This window comes from Bufo bufo, chromosome 5, assembly GCF_905171765.1.
Source record: "Bufo bufo chromosome 5, aBufBuf1.1, whole genome shotgun sequence".
Taxonomy (NCBI): domain Eukaryota; kingdom Metazoa; phylum Chordata; class Amphibia; order Anura; family Bufonidae; genus Bufo; species Bufo bufo.
In genome coordinates this window covers 18,628,264-18,650,045 of record NC_053393.1, presented here as the reverse complement: position 1 = coordinate 18,650,045, position 21,782 = coordinate 18,628,264, and the positions used below count along the sequence as shown (strand labels likewise).

Here is a 21,782-nt window from a genome sequence, read left to right as displayed (position 1 = left end):
CTTATCAGGAGTGGTAACTGTACAGTATATATGATATTCTGTTGTACATTATACAGGTGACTATGGGGTAATTATACGGTATAACTTCTTACACTACACATCAGAGATTTTATACACAGAAAACTGTAATATTATAATGCTCAGTCTACTGATGTAACACCCATGGTATTCTATTATTTCTAATGCTCAAGTTACTACACTATTATAATGCAGACGTCTACAAAGAAATTATTATCATTCAGTTATAAAAATCACCATAATATACTAGTATAATATCCAGTTATTATACACAGGCTATTCTTTATAATGCAAATTAATTACACACAGGTTGATTAGTATTATAGGCCGGTTATTAAATTATTATAATGTGCAGGTAAATTAAACACAGGATATTAAACACAGGATATAATATCCAGATATTAGACACTGGTTATATTACTATAATGTACAATTATTCATATACAAAAGGATGTTACACACTGGTTATTATATTATAATATACAGTGAATACACAGTATACCACACACAGTTATTAGCACACACATTACATACAGCTATTATTTCACACAGTATATAATGTACATTGGTTATTATATCAGTATATTATACACACTTGTTATTACATTAATATATATATATATAAAACGAAGACGTAGGACTGCACTCCAAATATGTGGTAAAAACAGCAGTGAATAAATCACTGCTGTTTTTACCACATATTTGGAGTGCAGTCCTACTTCTTCGTTTTTTATACTATTGGGGTTTGCCGCTGCCCTGCGTTGGACCGTGCACCCGCACTCTGATTGGTGCTCCCACTGGACTTTTTCCTTATATATATATATATAACACACAGGCTATTCATACACTAAACACACAGTATATTATATATCACACAGTATATTATTATATATCACACACAGTATATTATTATATATCACACACAGTATATTATTATATATCACACACAGTATATTACATATCACACACAGTATATTATTTATTATATATCACACACAGAATATTATTATATATCACACACAGTATATTATACATTACACACATTATTATATATCACACACAGAATATTATTATACATTACACACATTATTACATATCACACACAGTATATTATACATTACACACAGGCCATTCATACACTATACACACACAGTATACATTACACACAGTATATTACATATCACACACAGTATACTATTATACATTACACACAGTATATTATTACATATCACACACAGTATATTATTACATATCACACACAGTACATATCACACACAGTATACTATTATACATTACACACAGTATATTATTACATATCACACACAGTATACTATTATACATTACACACAGTATATTATTACATATCACACACAGTATATTATTACATATCACACACAGTACATATCACACACACACAGTATACTATTATACATTACACACAGGCTCGTGCTCTGTCTCTGCCGCTCGCTCTCTCACCTCCTCTGCTGTCACTACAGATGTTTCCGCATCATAGAGACCAGGAAGCAGAGTGCAGAGCGGCCGCAAGCCGTTACCATAGAGAGAATCAGGAGGACACGGCGGCATCTAATGGCAGGAAGGGGAATTGCACTACAATGGAAACCAGTAATCACACTGGGGGAGATTTATCAAACTGCTGTAAAGTAGAGCTGGCTTAGTTGCCCATAGCAACCAGATTCCACCTTTCATTTTCCACAGCTACTTTACAGCAGTTTGATAAATCTCCCCCAGTGTGCGCCATTTATAACTGTTCAGTCCCATCAGTCACACTGCAGATCATCAGCTGGAACCTGCCAGGGTGTCAATATTTATGCAATCAATGCAGGAAAGGCCAGTGATTTAGGCCCCTTTGAGACGAGCGGGTGTCACGCTCAGGACCCGCAGCACAGCTCCCGTCCTGACCTCCCAGCGCTGCCGGGGTCACACAGCATTATATAGATTTATAATGCTATGTAACCCTTAGAGGTCTGGCCTGTATTAGATAACACTGATATAATGCTGTCGGTGCTACCCAATACATTCCAGACCTCTAAGGGTTACATAGCATCATAAATCAATATAAGGCCTCTTGCACACGACCGTATGTATTTTGCTGTCTGCAAAAAAACAGATCCGCAAAAAATACGGATGACGTCCGTGTGCATTCCGTATTTTGCAGAACAGAACAGCTGGCCCCTAATAGAACAGTCGTATCCTTGTCCGTAATGCGGACAATAATAGGGCATGTTCTATTTTTTTTAGAGAACGGAAATATGGACGGAAAAGGAATGCACGCGGAGTAGCTTTTGTTTTTTTTGCGGACCCATTGAAATGTATGGTTCCGCATACAGTCCACAAAAAACCTAGAACGGACACGGAAAGAAAATACGTTTGTGTGCATGTGCCCTAATGCTGTGTGATCCTGGCAGCGCTGGGAGGTCAGGACGGGAGCTGCGCTGCGAGTCCTGAGCGTGACACCCGCTCGTCTCAAAGGGGCCTTAGTGTTCTGCCCCTGATGACCTGAACTGCCACCATCTATGGAGGGAGAAGATAACGTGCCCTCACAGTGCCAGTCATAGTACCCCTCAGTACTCCTCAGTGCCCACAGTATCTGTCATAGTACCCCTAGTGTTGCCACCCGGACGGTATTTCACCCGCTATTTTAGTGACCCTGCCTCATATTTTTTCTACCAGCAATATTAATTTCCGGTATTTTCCTATAAGGACTGCTACTAATAAACACTGCCATTGTGCAGCCCTCACCCCACCTTCTCTCCCCTCCTCCATTTTCTCGTGCTGCGGGGAACACTGGCCGCTGACGGGAGGACAGGACCTGAGAGACGTCAGCACGCTGGAGGCAGGTCCTGTCCTGTGTTCACCGCAGGGGGAGGGGAGAGGGCACTAATGGGGGCATTACTATTACTGGGAGCCACAGGAGCCACCCTTTGGGGTGTGGCTTAATTTGGCCGGTATATTTTTGTTAGGAAAGGTGGCAACCCTCTGTGCCCATAGCACCAGTCATAGTGACCCTCAGTCCCACATTACCAGCTCTAGTATCTCTCAGCGCCAACAGTACCAGTCATAGTAGCCCTCAGTAATCCCCCCACAGTACCAGTCATAGTAGCCCTCAGTAATCCCCCCACAGTACCAGTCATAGTAGCCCTCAGTAATCCCCCCACAGTACCAGTCATAGTAGCCCTCAGTAATCCCCCCACAGTACCAGTCATAGTAGCCCTCAGTAATCCCCCCACAGTACCAGTCATAGTAGCCCTCAGTAATCCCCCCACAGTACCAGTCATAGTAGCCCTCAGTAATCCCCCCACAGTACCAGTCATTGTAGCCCTCAGTAATCCCCCCACAGTACCAGTCATAGTAGCCCTCAGTAATCCCCCCACAGTACCAGTCATAGTAGCCCTCAGTAATCCCCCCACAGTACCAGTCATAGTAGCCCTCAGTAATCCCCCCACAGTACCAGTCATAGTAGCCCTCAGTAATCCCCCCACAGTACCAGTCATAGTAGCCCTCAGTAATCCCCCCACAGTACCAGTCATTGTAGCCCTCAGTAATCCCCCCACAGTACCAGTCATAGTAGCCCTCAGTAATCCCCCCACAGTACCAGTCATTGTAGCCCTCAGTAATCCCCCCACAGTACCAGTCATAGTAGCCCTCAGTAATCCCCCCACAGTACCAGTCATTGTAGCCCTCAGTAATCCCCCCACAGTACCAGTCATAGTAGCCCTCAGTAATCCCCCCACAGTACCAGTCATAGTAGCCCTCAGTAATCCCCCCACAGTACCAGTCAGTTTGCTGGTTATACCCATTAGATCAGTCATTGACTGGTAAACCTATTGGTTCCAAAGGAAGGGCCACAGCGGGCGCAGAGGAGGCAGTCAGAACCGGGCCTGGTACCAGTTGTGACCCCTCAAACCCGCTGACAGCTGTGGACGGGAGACGGACATTCATAGCAGCTGCCTCCTGATTGGTCTCTAGAGGGGGAGGGAGCGTTCCGGGCAGAGAACCCAGGGCCGGAACGTGAAGGGAACGCCACGAACATGTGAAGCCCGTGCCGTGGACCGCAAATTGCAGTCCGCAATGCACGGGCACCGACTGTGGCCCAGCCGCATGTGGATCGCGGACCTATTCACTTGAATGGGTCCGCGATCCCTCCGTTCCACAAAAAGATAGAGCATGTTCTATCTTTTTGCGGTGCGGAGGAACAGAACGGAACCCCAGAAAGCCCTCCGTAGTCCTTCCGTAGTGTTCCATTCCGCATCTCCGGATTTGCGGACCCATTGAAGTGAATGGGTCCACATCCGTGATGCGGAATGCACATGGAACGGTGCCCGTGTATTGCGGATCCGCAAATGTGGTCCGCAATACGGCAATGGGCAGCACAAGTTCGTGTGAACGAGCTCCAAAACTTTATTTTCTGGCTTGTTCAGTTAGGCCTCATGCACACGGCCGTTCCGTGCATCCCACGGGCGGGCAACATCCGTACAGCGGGCCGGACCCATTCAACTTGAATGGGTCTGTGGTATGTCCGCACCGCAAAAAAATATGACATGTCATATTTTTTTGCGGTGTGGAACCACGGAAAGAAACACCACGGAAGCACTCCGTGGTGCTTCCGGTCTTCCGTGACTCCGTTCTGCATCTCCGGAATTGCGGACCCATTCAAGTGAATGGGTCTGCAGGATGCCACGGATTGCCGACCCACCGTTTGCCAACGGCCGTGTGCATGAGGCCTTACTGTGACCATCCACACTAATGTGTTTATGATGGGTGCGGCATTGTGCTGATTTTTTATGCATTTTTATTCAAAATTATTGTCATAGAAAAATGTGCTTTTTCAGCAGTTTTTCTTTTTTTATGGATTTTTTTTTTTTATCGTAGCAGCCTCTGGCTCCGCCACGTTTTGCTTCATTTTCTGGAGTATTTGTTCCATAGACATTGGGGGAGATTAATCAAAACTGGTGTAGTGGAAAATTTGCTTTGTTGCCCATAACAACCAATCAGATGCCGCTTCCATAGCAACGCTCCCATCGTTGCCCCATACATTTTTCTTATGCTTTTTTCTCATACAGATCTAGAGGAGATGACGTGACGGGGGGGGGGGGGGGTACATATTTACCTGTAGAAAAGAAGATGGGGGGTAAAGCGCTGGACGGCAATCGGTCACATAGCTGCAGATGTCACCCTTGGTGTGAACGCGGCTGCTGCAGGACTCTTGTAGATACGGCGTGGCCGCACCCGAAGGGCTCATGCAGATTACGGTCCCCAATGCACGTGGGCGCCGTCAGCGTGGCAGGCGCTGACGAATGTAGACTCATTCAACTTCGCATCACAAAAATAAAAATAGAGCACGTTCTCCGTCGCGCTTCCGTGGCCTTCCACTCCGTCTCTTCCAGATTGCAGACTCATTGAAGTGAATCCGTGATCTGTTTCGCCGCAGATCTCAGTCTTCATTGGAAAAGGGTGAAATCTGCAGCTAAAATGCAAACATGACTGACGTGCTGTAGATGTGGAAATCCGTAACGCGGGTCAATTTCTGCACAGAAAAAGAAATCCTGACCTTTGTGTAATCTCATGCACTTTGCGATAAATAAGCGGGTTTTGGGTTGCAGTTTGGGCACTCGCCATCCCTGCCCTGGGGTATCAGCACATCCCGCTCAATGTACTGCGGTTTTGATGAGGTTTTTCTGTTCGTGTTAAGAACCCCATTCAAGTCCGTGGGGAAAACCTCTTTTGCGATCGACATGCTGCGGATTTGTCAGATCTCATTCAGTTCGCTGGTTCTGCATTACCCTGCAGTTTGCGGCGCAGAAGAACCACACATAATCTGCACTGGGGGCCGTTACCCTTAGGGCTCTTTCACACGAGCGGATGCCGTGCGGGTAATCTGCTGCGTAAAACAGAGCCAAGCCCCGTTCCGGACAGCAGAGACGCGGAGCAGTAACATGGCTGATGATGCTCCGTGCCTCTCTGTGACCTTTTTACTACAAAATCACAGTGACGACTTTATCTCACTGCATCATCAGCCATGTTACTGCTCCGCGTCTCTGCTGTCCGGAACGGGGCTTGGCTCTGTTTTACGCAGCAGATTACCTGCTCGTGTGAAAGAGCCCTTAAGGCGTCTTCACAAATCTCCTGCACAATCCTTCCGTCTTCTGTGGTGTTTGATGCAGATTTGACCAAATCCAGAATCGCAGGACAAGCAGACGTCGCAGAGTTAGGGCTCGTTCACACGAACGTGTGCTGCCTGTTGCCGTATTGCGGATCCGCAATACACGGGTACCGTTCCGTGTGCATTCCGCATCACGGATGAAAAACCCATTCACTTCAATGGGTCCGCAAATCCGGAGATGCGGAATGGAAGCACAGAACGGAACACTACGGAGTGCTTCCTTGGGTTCCGTTCCTCCGCACCGCAAAAAAGAGAGATCATGCTCTATCTTTTTGCGGAACGGAGGGATCGCGGACCCATTCAAGTGAATGGGTCCACGATCCCCATGCGGCTGGGCCACAGTCGGTGCCCGTGCGTTGCGGACCGCAGAACAGGCACGGGCTTCACACGGTCGTGTGAACGAGCCCTTAAAAGTCCAGGAACTTTCTACAACTTAGGGCTCATGCACACCAATGTATTTTTGGTCCGTTGCGTTTTTTTTTCAGCCCGTATGCAGAACCATTCACTTCAATGGGTCCGCAAAAAAACAGATACGACTCCCGTGTGCGTTCCATATCAGTATGTCCGTTCCGCAAAAAAATAATAGAACATGTCCCGTTACAGACAAGGATAGGACTGTTCGATTAAGGGCCAGATGTTCTGTTCTGCAAAATGCAGGGCGCACACGGCCGGTATCCATGTTTTTCAGATCCGCAATTTGCAGGCGCAAAGCACCTTTAGGGCGAGTTAACATCATATTTTTCCGTTCTTCTGATCCATTAGAATAACAGAAGAAAAAAAAACGGATCCTGAGCATCAGTTACCCACAAGTCCTGCGTGCAGTGCTAAAATAACGGATCTCAGACGGATGCAAAATGTGCATAACTGATGCTCAGGATCCGTTTTTTTTTTTTTTTTATGTTATTCTGACGGATCAGAAGGATGGAAAAATAATGTGATGTGAACTCGCCCTCAGAGGGGATTCCCAGGACTTTGATATGGATGGCATATCCCCAGCGCAGGTCAGCTACATCAGAGGCTCCCTTCACTGCGCAGAATCCCCGGCAGCCGCTACACGGTGCACAGAACCTTGTGCATCCGCCGCCATCCACAGTAAAGACTCCGGTGCCGCCCAAAACAGCTGATAAAGGGGGTGACAGAATTCATTCCGAGTATAGGCCAATAGCTTTGTTCTGGAAAACCCCTTTAAACACCACTTGTCAGCAGGATCAACCGTTCCAAGCTATAACCCTGTGTACTATGGTTGATCCTGCTGACCAGTGCTGTTTAAAGGGGTTGTCCCACGAAAAATATTCTAGTTTTCAAACCAGCACCTGGATCATTCTAAATACTGGTATAATTGCATGTAATTAAAAATTTAGCCTAGCCACTGAGTTATTCAATAAAATGTATCTGTACAGCGCCACCTGCTGTTTGTTTTCTTCTTATTTCTTTGTCCGGCTCACTGAGGTGGCCGCACGTGCTCAGTTTCATCCTTCAACTGCCTCCTGAGCTGTGATAGGGAGAGCTGAGACACGCCCCCTGACCTGTGATAGGGAGCACTGAGACACGCCCCTGAGCTGTGATAGGGAGCGCTGAGACACGCCCCCTGACCTGTGATAGGGAGTACTGAGACACGCCCCCTGACCTGTGATAGGGAGCGCTGAGACACACCCCCTGAGCTGTGATAGGGAGCGCTGAGACACACCCCCTGACCTGTGATAGGGAGTACTGAGACACGCCCCCTGAGCTGTGATAGGGAGCCCTGAGACACGCCCCCTGAGCTGTGATAGGGAGCCCTGAGACACGCCCCCTGAGCTGTGATAGGGAGCCCTGAGACACACCCCCTGACCTGTGATAGGGAGCCCTGAGACACGCCCCCTGAGCTGTGATAGGGAGCCCTGAGACACGCCCCCTGAGCTGTGATAGGGAGCGCTGAGACACTCCCCTGAGCTGCAGCAGTAAGGACACTCCCCTTAAGCTGTCAGCTTGATATAAATCCAGCAGAGCAATGAACGGGGAGATCTCTGGATCCACGTGAGGTGCAGAAAGAGGTTGTCATCTACTATATGATGTCCGATTTGCATTTTTTACATTACTGATGGCATAACCCCTTTAAGGAAGAATGAGAAATTCTGCTGCTATGATTTTATGCTTTTTTCAAACTTCACCATCTCTGCTTCCTGTCTAAGAATAGAAAATAATCTCCTTCACATTCAGTCCTGCTGACAGAGCTTGGGCTTGTTACACTGCATCAGGGAGGGTTCAGGTCTTTTCACGTTCCGTCTGCAGCGTCTGTATTGTAACTCTCAGATCTTTAATCAAAACTGACAGCAAGCAGAGATCTTAAAAACAGTGCAGAATAGAAAACTACTAGTCTATTAGAAATTTCATTATAGCAAGAATAATACGAACACCGGCCCTTTAAAGAAAACATATTTATGTTGTGGCAACGAAGTTCCATTTTTATGTTATTTATTTTATTAATATTTTTTATGTTTATTAAAGAAAACATATAAAAATATAAAGAGTCCGCACTTCTCGGCGGAGGTCCTGGCGGCCATTGTTGCACCTCCCTCTGCAGCCATTCTCCTCCCCATCCTGTGGGTTACAACCCTCTGCTTCAAGAAAAGTCATTCTCTACACTGACCCCCGATCGCCGACCAGCGCCGCCACCTCCTGTAAGTGGTCGCGCACCACCTGGTCCAGCACGGCGTACACGTCCTTACAAGCTTTGCTGGCGGCATCCATCACGCGCTCCAAGTGATCCTCGTGCAGCCGCGAGTTCATCTCCAGTAACGCAATCTGCTCAGACTTGGGTAACAGAGCCAAAGCCAACTGGGGGCCCCCCGCCGCCTCCTCCACGTAGCTGAGATCCGCCAGGGGCGTGTCCTCAATGAAGCCGGCCGAGCTGGCGCAGACATAGTCCCTCATGGGGATCCCGGCATCGATCACCGCCAGGGTGGCTGCGTTCACACACGTGCAGTAGTTGCCGCCATCTGCTTGCAGGATCTAAAGTGAAGACAGGTTTGGAGTTCAATGTCCTGTCACTGATAACAGAGCGCAATGCAGGGAAGATAAGGGTTCAGGGTGAGGCCCATGTGTCACCATGGTAACAGACTACACACAACCCCCGTGTAGTCGGATCCTGCAGCCCGGCTCTAGAGGAGGCCGAGTAACAAATGACTGCAGGATCACAATGGCTGCAAACACGAGCCCCCCCCCTCCTCACCTGGACGTAGATGTCTATCTGACAGCGCGGGTACAGCTGGGTGAGGATGGCCGCCTCAAACGTCTGCTTCAGGTGCAGGGTCATCTCGGTGGATTTGCGGTCTCCGTGCGGTCGCCGTTTCCTTTCCCCGGTGCTGAAAGTGGCCATACTGTACTGGCAGTTCACCACCGCCCGGTCATGGAGGGTTTTAGCGCGAGACCCTCGGATCTAAGAGAAGAAGCCGTCAGGATACACACAAAGCGTCTTCCATCCTATTAACTGCCTCACCGTTTCCAAGCTCCAGCACTCCCATCGTCCGCCACTCAAATATCAGCACTCCCATCGTCCGCCACTCAAATATCAGCACTCCCATCGTCCGCCACTCAAATATCAGCACTCCCATCGTCCGCCACTCAAATATCAGCACTCCCATCGTCCGCCACTCAAATATCAGCACTCCCATTAAACACCCCAAGACCACAGCACCTATCAACTCCTCAGCACTCCCATCATGGACCAGTCATACAGACTAAGACCAGCACTCCCATCATGGACCAGTCATACAGACTAAGACCAGCACTCCCATCATGGACCAGTCATACAGACTAAGACCAGCACTCCCATCATGGACCAGTCATACAGACTAAGACCAGCACTCCCATCATGGACCAGTCATACAGACCAAGACCAGCACTCCCATCATGGACCAGTCATACAGACTAAGACCAGCACTCCCATCATGGACCAGTCATACAGACTAAGACCAGCACTCCCATCATGGACCAGTCATACAGACTAAGACCAGCACTCCCATCATGGACCAGTCATACAGACTAAGACCAGCACTCCCATCATGGACCAGTCATACAGACCAAGACCAGCACTCCCATCATGGACCAGTCATACACCCTTAGACCAGCACTCCCATCATGGACCAGTCATACAGCCTAAGACCAGCACTCCCATCATGGACCAGTCATACAGCCTAAGACCAGCACTCCCATCATGGACCAGTCATACAGACTAAGACCAGCACTCCCATCATGGACCAGTCATACAGCCTAAGACCAGCACTCCCATCATGGACCAGTCATACAGACTAAGACCAGCACTCCCATCATGGACCAGTCATACAGCCTAAGACCAGCACTCCCATCATGGACCAGTCATACAGCCTAAGACCAGCACTCCCATCATGGACCAGTCATACAGACTAAGACCAGCACTCCCATCATGGACCAGTCATACAGCCTAAGACCAGCACTCCCATCATGGACCAGTCATACAGCCTAAGACCAGCACTCCCATCATGGACCAGTCATACAGCCTAAGACCAGCACTCCCATCATGGACCAGTCATACAGCCTAAGACCAGCACTCCCATCATGGACCAGTCATACAGACCAAGACCAGCACCCCCATCATGGACCAGTCATACAGACCAAGACCAGCACTCCCATCATGGACCAGTCATACAGACCAAGACCAGCACTCCCATCATGGACCAGTCATACAGACCAAGACCAGCACTCCCATCATGGACCAGTCATACAGACCAAGACCAGCACTCCCATCATGGACCAGTCATACAGACCAAGACCAGCACCCCCATCATGGACCAGTCATACAGACCAAGACCAGCACTCCCATCATGGACCAGTCATACAGCCTAAGACCAGCACTCCCATCATGGACCAGTCATACAGCCTAAGACCAGCACTCCCATCATGGACCAGTCACACACCCTTAGACCAGCACTCCCATCATGCAGCGGGCACCCCCCTCTCACCTCATGCGGTCCGTACACTACAGCCAGCGCCTTGGTGTTCCCTTGCTCGATATAGGCGGAGCCGTCAGCCTGTGCGAACACCCCCATCCGGGCCTGGATCTTCCGCAGCTCCCCGGCCTTCCTCCCGTCCACCCGGTATCCCTGATCTGACAGCAGCTCCAGTCCCGCCATCCTCCAGCGTGTACACGATGGCAATTCTAGGTGGCGAAAGGACCTTTGGTGATGTCATAACCATGTGATCATATGTGGGAGGAGTCAGACTTCCGCGCTGCTGAAGGCGCTTAAAGGACCTTTGACGATGTCCTTATCATTTCATTATATGTGGAAATGCGCTGTAAGGACCTTGTGATGTCACAAGGTCACGTGACATGACAAACTCACGTGGGTTTAAAGGAACGGAGGGATGTAGCAACAGGGTAACGCAGTCAGACTCCAGGCTGTGCAACTGGGAACGCTAAAGGACCTGTGATGACGTCATGCCCATGCGATTATACGTGGGAGGAGTCAGATTCTAGGTTGTGCTGTTAAAGGAGCAGGACCTTGGTGTCATGACCACGTGAGCTATCACAAGTGGGCGGAGTCAGACTCCAGGCTGGGCTGCTGGATGGAGAAAGGCATCAATGTGTGGAGCCTCCTGTACCTGACACACACAGCTCTGCACCCCTGTACCTGACACACACACAGCTCTGCACCCCTGTACCTGACACACACACAGCTCTGCACCCCTGTACCTGACACACACACACAGCTCTGCACCCCTGTACCTGACACACACACAGCTCTGCACCCCTGTACCTTACACACACACAGCTCTGCACCCCTGTACCTGACACACACACAGCTCTGCACCCCTGTACCTGACACACACACAGCTCTGCACCCCTGTACCTTACACACACACAGCTCTGCACCCCTGTACCTGACACACACACAGCTCTGCACCCCTGTACCTTACACACACAGCTCTGCACCCCTGTACCTGACACACACACAGCTCTGCACCCCTGTACCTGACACACACACAGCTCTGCACCCCTGTACCTGACACACACACAGCTCTGCACCCCTGTACCTGACACACACACAGCTCTGCACCCCTGTACCTGACACACACAGCTCTGCACCCCTGTACCTGACACACACACAGCTCTGCACCCCTGTACCTGACACACACAGCTCTGCACCCCTGTACCTGACATACACACAGCTCTGCACTTCTGTACCTTACACACACACACAGCTCTGCACCCCTGTACCTGACACACACAGCTCTGCACCCCTGTACCTGACACACACACAGCTCTGCACCCCTGTACCTGACACACACACAGCTCTGCACCCCTGTACCTGACACACACAGCTCTGCACCCCTGTACCTGACACACACAGCTCTGCACCCCTGTACCTGACACACACACAGCTCTGCACCCCTGTACCTTACACACACACACAGCTCTGCACCCCTGTACCTGACACACACACAGCTCTGCACCCCTGTACCTTACACACACACACAGCTCTGCACCCCTGTACCTGACATACACAGCTCTGCACCCCTGTACCTGACACACACACAGCTCTGCACCCCTGTACCTTACACACACAGCTCTGCACCCCTGTACCTTACACACACAGCTCTGCACCCCTGTACCTGACATACACAGCTCTGCACCCCTGTACCTGACACACACAGCTCTGCACCCCTGTACCTGACACACACACAGCTCTGCACCCCTGTACCTGACACACACAGCTCTGCACCCCTGTACCTGACACACACAGCTCTGCACCCCTGTACCTTACACACACAGCTCTGCACCCCTGTACCTGACACACACAGCTCTGCACCCCTGTACCTTACACACACACAGTTCTGCACCCCTGTACCTGACACACAGCTCTGCACCCCTGTACCTGACACACACAGCTCTGCACCCCTGTACCTTACACACACACAGCTCTGCACCCCTGTACCTTACACACACACAGCTCTGCACCCCTGTACCCTACACACACAGCTCTGCACCCCTGTACCTTACACACACACAGCTCTGCACCCCTGTACCTGACACACACAGCTCTGCACCCCTGTACCTTACACACACAGCTCTGCACCCCTGTACCTGACACACAGCTCTGCACCCCTGTACCTTACACACACAGCTCTGCACCCCTGTACCTTACACACACAGCTCTGCACCCCTGTACCTTACACACACAGCTCTGCACCCCTGTACCTTACACACACACAGCTCTGCACCCCTGTACCTTACACACACACAGCTCTGCACCCCTGTACCTGACACACACAGCTCTGCACCCCTGTACCTTACACACACAGCTCTGCACCCCTGTACCTGACACACAGCTCTGCACCCCTGTACCTTACACACACAGCTCTGCACCCCTGTACCTTACACACACAGCTCTGCACCCCTGTACCTTACACACACAGCTCTGCACCCCTGTACCTGACACACACAGCTCTGCACCCCTGTACCTGACACACACAGCTCTGCACCCCTGTACCTGACACACACAGCTCTGCACCCCTGTACCTGACACACACAGCTCTGCACTTCTGTACCTTACACACACACACAGCTCTGCACCCCTGTACCTGACACACACACACAGCTCTGCACCCCTGTACCTTACACACACAGCTCTGCACCCCTGTACCTGACACACACACAGCTCTGCACCCCTGTACCTTACACACACACAGCTCTGCACCCCTGTACCTTACACACACAGCTCTGCACCCCTGTACCTTACACACACACAGCTTTGCACCCCTGTACCTTACACACACACAGCTTTGCACCCCTGTACCTGACACACACAGCTCTGCACCCCTGTACCTGACACACACAGCTCTGCACTTCTGTACCTTACACACACACAGCTCTGCACCCCTGTACCTGACACACACAGCTCTGCACCCCTGTACCTTACACACACACAGCTTTGCACCCCTGTACCTGACACACACAGCTCTGCACCCCTGTACCTTACACACACAGCTCTGCACCCCTGTACCTTACACACACACAGCTCTGCACCCCTGTACCTTACACACACACACACAGCTCTGCACCCCTGTACCTTACACACACAGCTCTGCACCCCTGTACCTTACACACACAGCTCTGCACCCCTGTACCTTACACACACAGCTCTGCACCCCTGTACCTGACACACACACAGCTCTGCACCCCTGTACCTTACACACACACAGCTCTGCACCCCTGTACCTGACACACACAGCTCTGCACCCCTGTACCTTACACACACACAGCTTTGCACCCCTGTACCTGACACACACAGCTCTGCACCCCTGTACCTTACACACACAGCTCTGCACCCCTGTACCTTACACACACACAGCTCTGCACCCCTGTACCTTACACACACACACACAGCTCTGCACCCCTGTACCTTACACACACAGCTCTGCACCCCTGTACCTTACACACACAGCTCTGCACCCCTGTACCTTACACACACAGCTCTGCACCCCTGTACCTTACACACACAGCTCTGCACCCCTGTACCTTACACACACACACACAGCTCTGCACCCCTGTACCTTACACACACAGCTCTGCACCCCTGTGCCTGACACACACAGCTCTGCACCCCTGTACCTGACACACACAGCTCTGCACCCCTGTACCTGACACACACAGCTCTGCACCCCTGTACCTTACACACACACACACACAGCTCTGCACCCCTGTACCTGACACACACAGCTCTGCACCCCTGTACCTTACACACACACACAGCTCTGCACCCCTGTACCTGACATACACAGCTCTGCACCCCTGTACCTGACACACACAGCTCTGCACCCCTGTACCTTACACACACAGCTCTGCACCCCTGTACCTGACACACAGCTCTGCACCCCTGTACCTTACACACACAGCTCTGCACCCCTGTACCTTACACACACAGCTCTGCACCCCTGTACCTTACACACACACACAGCTCTGCACCCCTGTACCTTACACACACAGCTCTGCACCCCTGTACCTTACACACACAGCTCTGCACCCCTGTACCTTACACACACACACACAGCTCTGCACCCCTGTACCTTACACACACAGCTCTGCACCCCTGTGCCTGACACACACAGCTCTGCACCCCTGTACCTTACACACACAGCTCTGCACCCCTGTACCTGACACACACAGCTCTGCACCCCTGTACCTTACACACACACAGCTCTGCACCCCTGTACCTGACACACAGCTCTGCACCCCTGTACCTGACACACACAGCTCTGCACCCCTGTACCTTACACACACACAGCTCTGCACCCCTGTACATTACACACACAGCTCTGCACCCCTGTACCTTACACACACAGCTCTGCACCCCTGTACCTTACACACACACAGCTCTGCACCCCTGTACCTTACACACACACAGCTCTGCACCCCTGTACCTGACACACAGCTCTGCACCCCTGTACCTTACACACACAGCTCTGCACCCCTGTACCTTACACACACAGCTCTGCACCCCTGTACCTTACACACACAGCTCTGCACCCCTGTACCTTACACACACACACAGCTCTGCACCCCTGTACCTGACACACACAGCTCTGCACCCCTGTACCTGACACACACAGCTCTGCACCCCTGTACCTTACACACACACAGCTTTGCACCCCTGTACCTGACACACACAGCTCTGCACCCCTGTACCTGACACACACACACAGCTCTGCACCCCTGTACCTTACACACACACAGCTCTGCACTTCTGTACCTTACACACACACAGCTCTGCACCCCTGTACCTGACACACACAGCTCTGCACCCCTGTACCTTACACACACACAGCTTTGCACCCCTGTACCTGACACACACAGCTCTGCACCCCTGTACCTTACACACACACAGCTCTGCACCCCTGTACCTTACACACACAGCTCTGCACCCCTGTACCTTACACACACACAGCTCTGCACCCCTGTACCTTACACACACAGCTCTGCACCCCTGTACCTTACACACACACAGCCCTGCACCCCTGTACCTGACACACACAGCTCTGCACCCCTGTACCTTACACACACAGCTCTGCACCCCTGTACCTTACACACAGCTCTGCACCCCTGTACCTTACACACACACACACACACACAGCTCTGCACCCCTGTACCTTACACACACAGCTCTGCACCCCTGTACCTGACACACACAGCTCTGCACCCCTGTACCTGACACACACAGCTCTGCACCCCTGTACCTGACACACACAGCTCTGCACCCCTGTACCTTACACACACACAGCTCTGCACCCCTGTACCTGACACACACACAGCCCTGCACCCCTGTACCTGACAAACACAGCTCTGCACCCCTGTACCTTACACACACAGCTCTGCACCCCTGTACCTGACACACACAGCTCTGCACCCCTGTACCTGACACACACAGCTCTGCACCCCTGTACCTGACACACACAGCTCTGCACCCCTGTAGCTTATACACACAGCTCTGCACCCCTGTACCTTATACACACAGCTCTGCACCCCTGTACCTGACATACACAGCTCTGCACTTCTGTACCTTACACACACACAGCTCTGCACCCCTGTACCTGACACACACACAGCTCTGCACCCCTGTACCTTACACACACACACACACAGCTCTGCACCCCTGTACCTTACACACACAGCTCTGCACCCCTGTACCTTACACACACACACAGCTCTGCACCCCTGTACCTGACACACACAGCTCTGCACCCCTGTACCTTACACACACAGCTCTGCACCACTGTACCTGACACACACAGCTCTGCACCCCTGTACCTTACACACACACACACAGCTCTGCACCCCTGTACCTGACACACACAGCTCTGCACCCCTGTACCTTACACACACAGCTCTGCACCCCTGTACCTTACACACACAGCTCTGCACCCCTGTACCTTACACACACAGCTCTGCACCCCTGTACCTTACACACACAGCTCTGCACCCCTGTACCTTACACACACAGCTCTGCACCCCTGTACCTTACACACACAGCTCTGCACCCCTGTACCTTACACACACACACACAGCTCTGCACCCCTGTACCTTACACACACAGCTCTGCACCCCTGTACCTTACACACACAGAGCTCTGCACCCCTGTACCTTATACACACAGCTCTGCACCCCTGTACCTTACACACACAGCTCTGCACCCCTGTACCTGACATACACAGCTCTGCACCCCTGTACCTGACATACACACAGCTCTGCACCCCTGTACCTGACATACACAGCTCTGCACCCCTGTACCTGACACACACACAGCTCTGCACCCCTGTACCTGACATACACAGCTCTGCACCCCTGTACCTGACACACACACAGCTCTGCACCTCTGTACCTGACACACACAGCTCTGCACCCCTGTACCTTACACACACACACAGCTCTGCACCCCTGTACCTGACACACACAGCTCTGCACCCCTGTACCTGACACACACAGCTCTGCACCCCTGTACCTGACATACACAGCTCTGCACCCCTGTACCTGACACACACACAGCTCTGCACCCCTGTACCTGACACACACACAGCTCTGCACCCCTGTACCTTACACACACACACAGCTCTGCACCCCTGTACCTTACACACACAGCTCTGCACCCCTGTACCTGACACACACAGCTCTGCACCCCTGTACCTTACACACACAGCTCTGCACCCCTGTACCTTACACACACAGCTCTGCACCCCTGTACCTTACACACACACAGCTCTGCACCCCTGTACCTGACACACACAGCTCTGCACCCCTGTACCTGACACACACACAGCCCTGCACCCCTGTACCTGACACACACAACTCTGCACCCCTGTACCTGACACACACAGCTCTGCACCCCTGTACCTGACACACACAGCTCTGCACCCCTGTACCTTACACACACAGCTCTGCACCCCTGTACCTGACACACACAGCTCTGCACCCCTGTACCTGACACACACAGCTCTGCACCCCTGTACCTGACACACACAGCTCTGCACCCCTGTACCTGACACACACACAGCTCTGCACCCCTGTACCTGACACACACAGCTCTGCACCCCTGTACCTCACACACAGAGCTCTGCACCCCTGTACCTGACACACACAGCTCTGCACCCCTGTACCTGACACACCCAGCTCTGCACCCCTGTACCTGACACACACAGCTCTGCACCCCTGTACCTGACACACACACAGCTCTGCACCCCTGTACCTTACACACACACACAGCTCTGCACCCCTGTACCTTACACACACACAGCTTTGCACCCCTGTACCTGACACACACAGCTCTGCACCCCTGTACCTTACACACACACAGCTCTGCACCCCTGTACCTTACACACACACAGCTCTGCACCCCTGTACCTTACACACACACACACAGCTCTGCACCCCTGTACCTTGCACACACAGCTCTGCACCCCTGTACCTTACACACACACACACAGCTCTGCACCCCTGTACCTGACACACACAGCTCTGCACCCCTGTACCTGACACACACAGCTCTGCACCCCTGTACCTGACACACACACAGCCCTGCACCCCTGTACCTGACACACACAGCTCTGCACCCCTGTACCTGACACACACACACAGCTCTGCACCCCTGTACCTTACACACAGCTTTGCACCCCTGTACCTTACACACACAGCTCTGCACCCCTGTACCTTACACACACACAGCTCTGCACCCCTGTACCTTACACACACAGCTCTGCACCCCTGTACCTTACACACACACACAGCTCTGCACCCCTGTACCTTACACACAGCTTTGCACCCCTGTACCTTACACACACAGCTCTGCACCCCTGTACCTGACACACACAGCTCTGCACCCCTGTACCTTACACACACAGCTCTGCACCCCTGTACCTTACACACACAGCTCTGCACCCCTGTACCTGACATACACAGCTCTGCACCCTTGTACCTGACACACACAGCTCTGCACCCCTGTACCTGACACACACAGCTCTGCACCCCTGTACCTGACACACACAGCTCTGCACCCCTGTACCTGACATACACAGCTCTGCACCCCTGTACCTGACACACACACAGCTCTGCACCCCTGTACCTTACACACACACAGCTCTGCACCCCTGTACCTGACACACACACACAGCTCTGCACCCCTGTACCTTACACACACACACACAGCTCTGCACCCCTGTACCTTACACACACACACAGCTCTGCACCCCTGTACCTGACACACACAGCTCTGCACCCCTGTACCTGACACACACAGCTCTGCACCCCTGTACCTTACACACACAGCTCTGCACCCCTGTACCTTACACACACAGCTCTGCACCCCTGTACCTTACACACACACACACAGCTCTGCACCCCTGTACCTGACACACACACAGCTCTGCACCCCTGTACCTGACACACACACAGCTCTGCACCCCTGTACCTGACACACACAGCTCTGCACCCCTGTACCTTACACACACAGCTCTGCACCCCTGTACCTTACACACACAGCTCTGCACCCCTGTACCTTACACACACACACAGCTCTGCACCCCTGTACCTTACACACACAGCTCTGCACCCCTGTACCTGACACACACACAGCTCTGCACCCCTGTACCTTACACACACAGCTCTGCACCCCTGTACCTGACACACACAGCTCTGCACCCCTGTACCTGACACACACACACAGCTCTGCACCCCTGTACCTTACACACACACAGCTCTGCACTTCTGTACCTTACACACACACAGCTCTGCACCCCTGTACCTGACACACACAGCTCTGCACCCCTGTACCTTACACACACACAGCTTTGCACCCCTGTACCTGACACACACAGCTCTGCACCCCTGTACCTGACACACACAGCTCTGCACCCCTGTACCTTACACACACAGCTCTGCACCCCTGTACCTTACACACACACAGCTCTGCACCCCTGTACCTTACACACACACAGCTCTGCACCCCTGTACCTTACACACACAGCTCTGCACCCCTGTACCTTACACACAGCTCTGCACCCCTGTACCTTACACACACACACACAGCTCTGCACCCCTGTACCTGACACACACAGCTCTGCACCCCTGTACCTTACACACACAGCTCTGCACCCCTGTACCTGACACACACAGCTCTGCACCCCTGTACCTGACACACACAGCTCTGCACCCCTGTACCTTACACACACACACACAGCTCTGCACCCCTGTACCTGACACACACAGCTCTGCACCCCTGTACCTGACACACACACAGCCCTGCACCCCTGTACCTGACACACACAGCTCTGCACCCCTGTACCTGACACACACACAGCTCTGCACCCCTGTACCTTACACACACACACACACAGCTCTGCACCCCTGTACCTTACACACACAGCTCTGCACCCCTGTACCTTACACACACACACACAGCTCTGCACCCCTGTACCTGACACACACAGCTCTGCACCCCTGTACCTTACACACAGCTTTGCACCCCTGTACCTTACACACACAGCTCTGCACCCCTGTACCTTACACACACAGCTCTGCACCCCTGTACCTGACACACACAGCTCTGCACCCCTGTACCTTACACACACACACACAGCTCTGCACCCCTGTACCTGACACACACAGCTCTGCACCCCTGTACCTTACACACACAGCTCTGCACCCCTGTACCTTACACACACAGCTCTGCACCCCTGTACCTTACACACACAGCTCTGCACCCCTGTACCTTACACACACAGCTCTGCACCCCTGTACCTGACATACACAGCTCTGCACCCCTGTACCTTACACACACACAGCTTTGCACCCCTGTACCTTACACACACAGCTCTGCACCCCTGTACCTTACACACACACACACAGCTCTGCACCCCTGTACCTTACACACACAGCTCTGCACCCCTGTACCTTACACACACAGCTCTGCACCCCTGTACCTTACACACACAGCTCTGCACCCCTGTACCTGACATACACAGCTCTGCACCCCTGTACCTGACATACACAGCTCTGCACCCCTGTACCTGACACACACAGCTCTGCACCCCTGTACCTGACACACACAGCTCTGCACCCCTGTACCTGACATACACAGCTCTGCACCCCTGTACCTGACACACACACAGCTCTGCACCCCTGTACCTGACACACACACAGCTCTGCACCCCTGTACCTTACACACACACAGCTCTGCACCCCTGTACCTTACACACACAGCTCTGCACCCCTGTACCTTACACACACAGCTCTGCACCCCTGTACCTTACACACACAGCTCTGCACCCCTGTACCTGACACACACAGCTCTGCACCCCTGTACCTGACACACACACAGCCCTGCACCCCTGTACCTGACACACACAGCTCTGCACCCCTGTACCTGACACACACAGCTCTGCACCCCTGTACCTGACACACACAGCTCTGCACCCCTGTACCTTACACACACAGCTCTGCACCCCTGTACCTTACACACACAGCTCTGCACCCCTGTACCTGACACACACAGCTCTGCACCCCTGTACCTTACACACACAC

General features: G+C 52.1%; 2 protein-coding genes across 2 annotated transcripts in view; both read right to left on the bottom strand.

Moving 5' to 3' along the window:
• The window catches only part of GPAA1 (glycosylphosphatidylinositol anchor attachment 1), a 30,926-nt gene extending 29,389 nt beyond the window's left edge, over positions 1 to 1,537 (bottom strand). Inside the window, exon 1 of the mRNA XM_040434352.1 lies at positions 1,457 to 1,537. The gene's annotated coding sequence lies outside the window, so the exon portion shown is untranslated. The remainder of the gene's footprint in view (positions 1 to 1,456) is intronic.
• Positions 1,538 to 8,613: 7,076 nt separating this feature from the next.
• Positions 8,614 to 11,463, bottom strand: EXOSC4 (exosome component 4). The gene is made up of 3 exons (XM_040434351.1): positions 11,179 to 11,463; positions 9,411 to 9,617; positions 8,614 to 9,190 (listed from the first exon to the last, which is right to left on the bottom strand). Exons 1-3 carry the CDS (start codon positions 11,347 to 11,349, stop codon positions 8,819 to 8,821), a joined length of 750 nt encoding a protein of 249 aa, XP_040290285.1. The 5' UTR covers positions 11,350 to 11,463; the 3' UTR covers positions 8,614 to 8,818.
• Between the last annotated feature and the right edge of the window lie 10,319 nt (positions 11,464 to 21,782).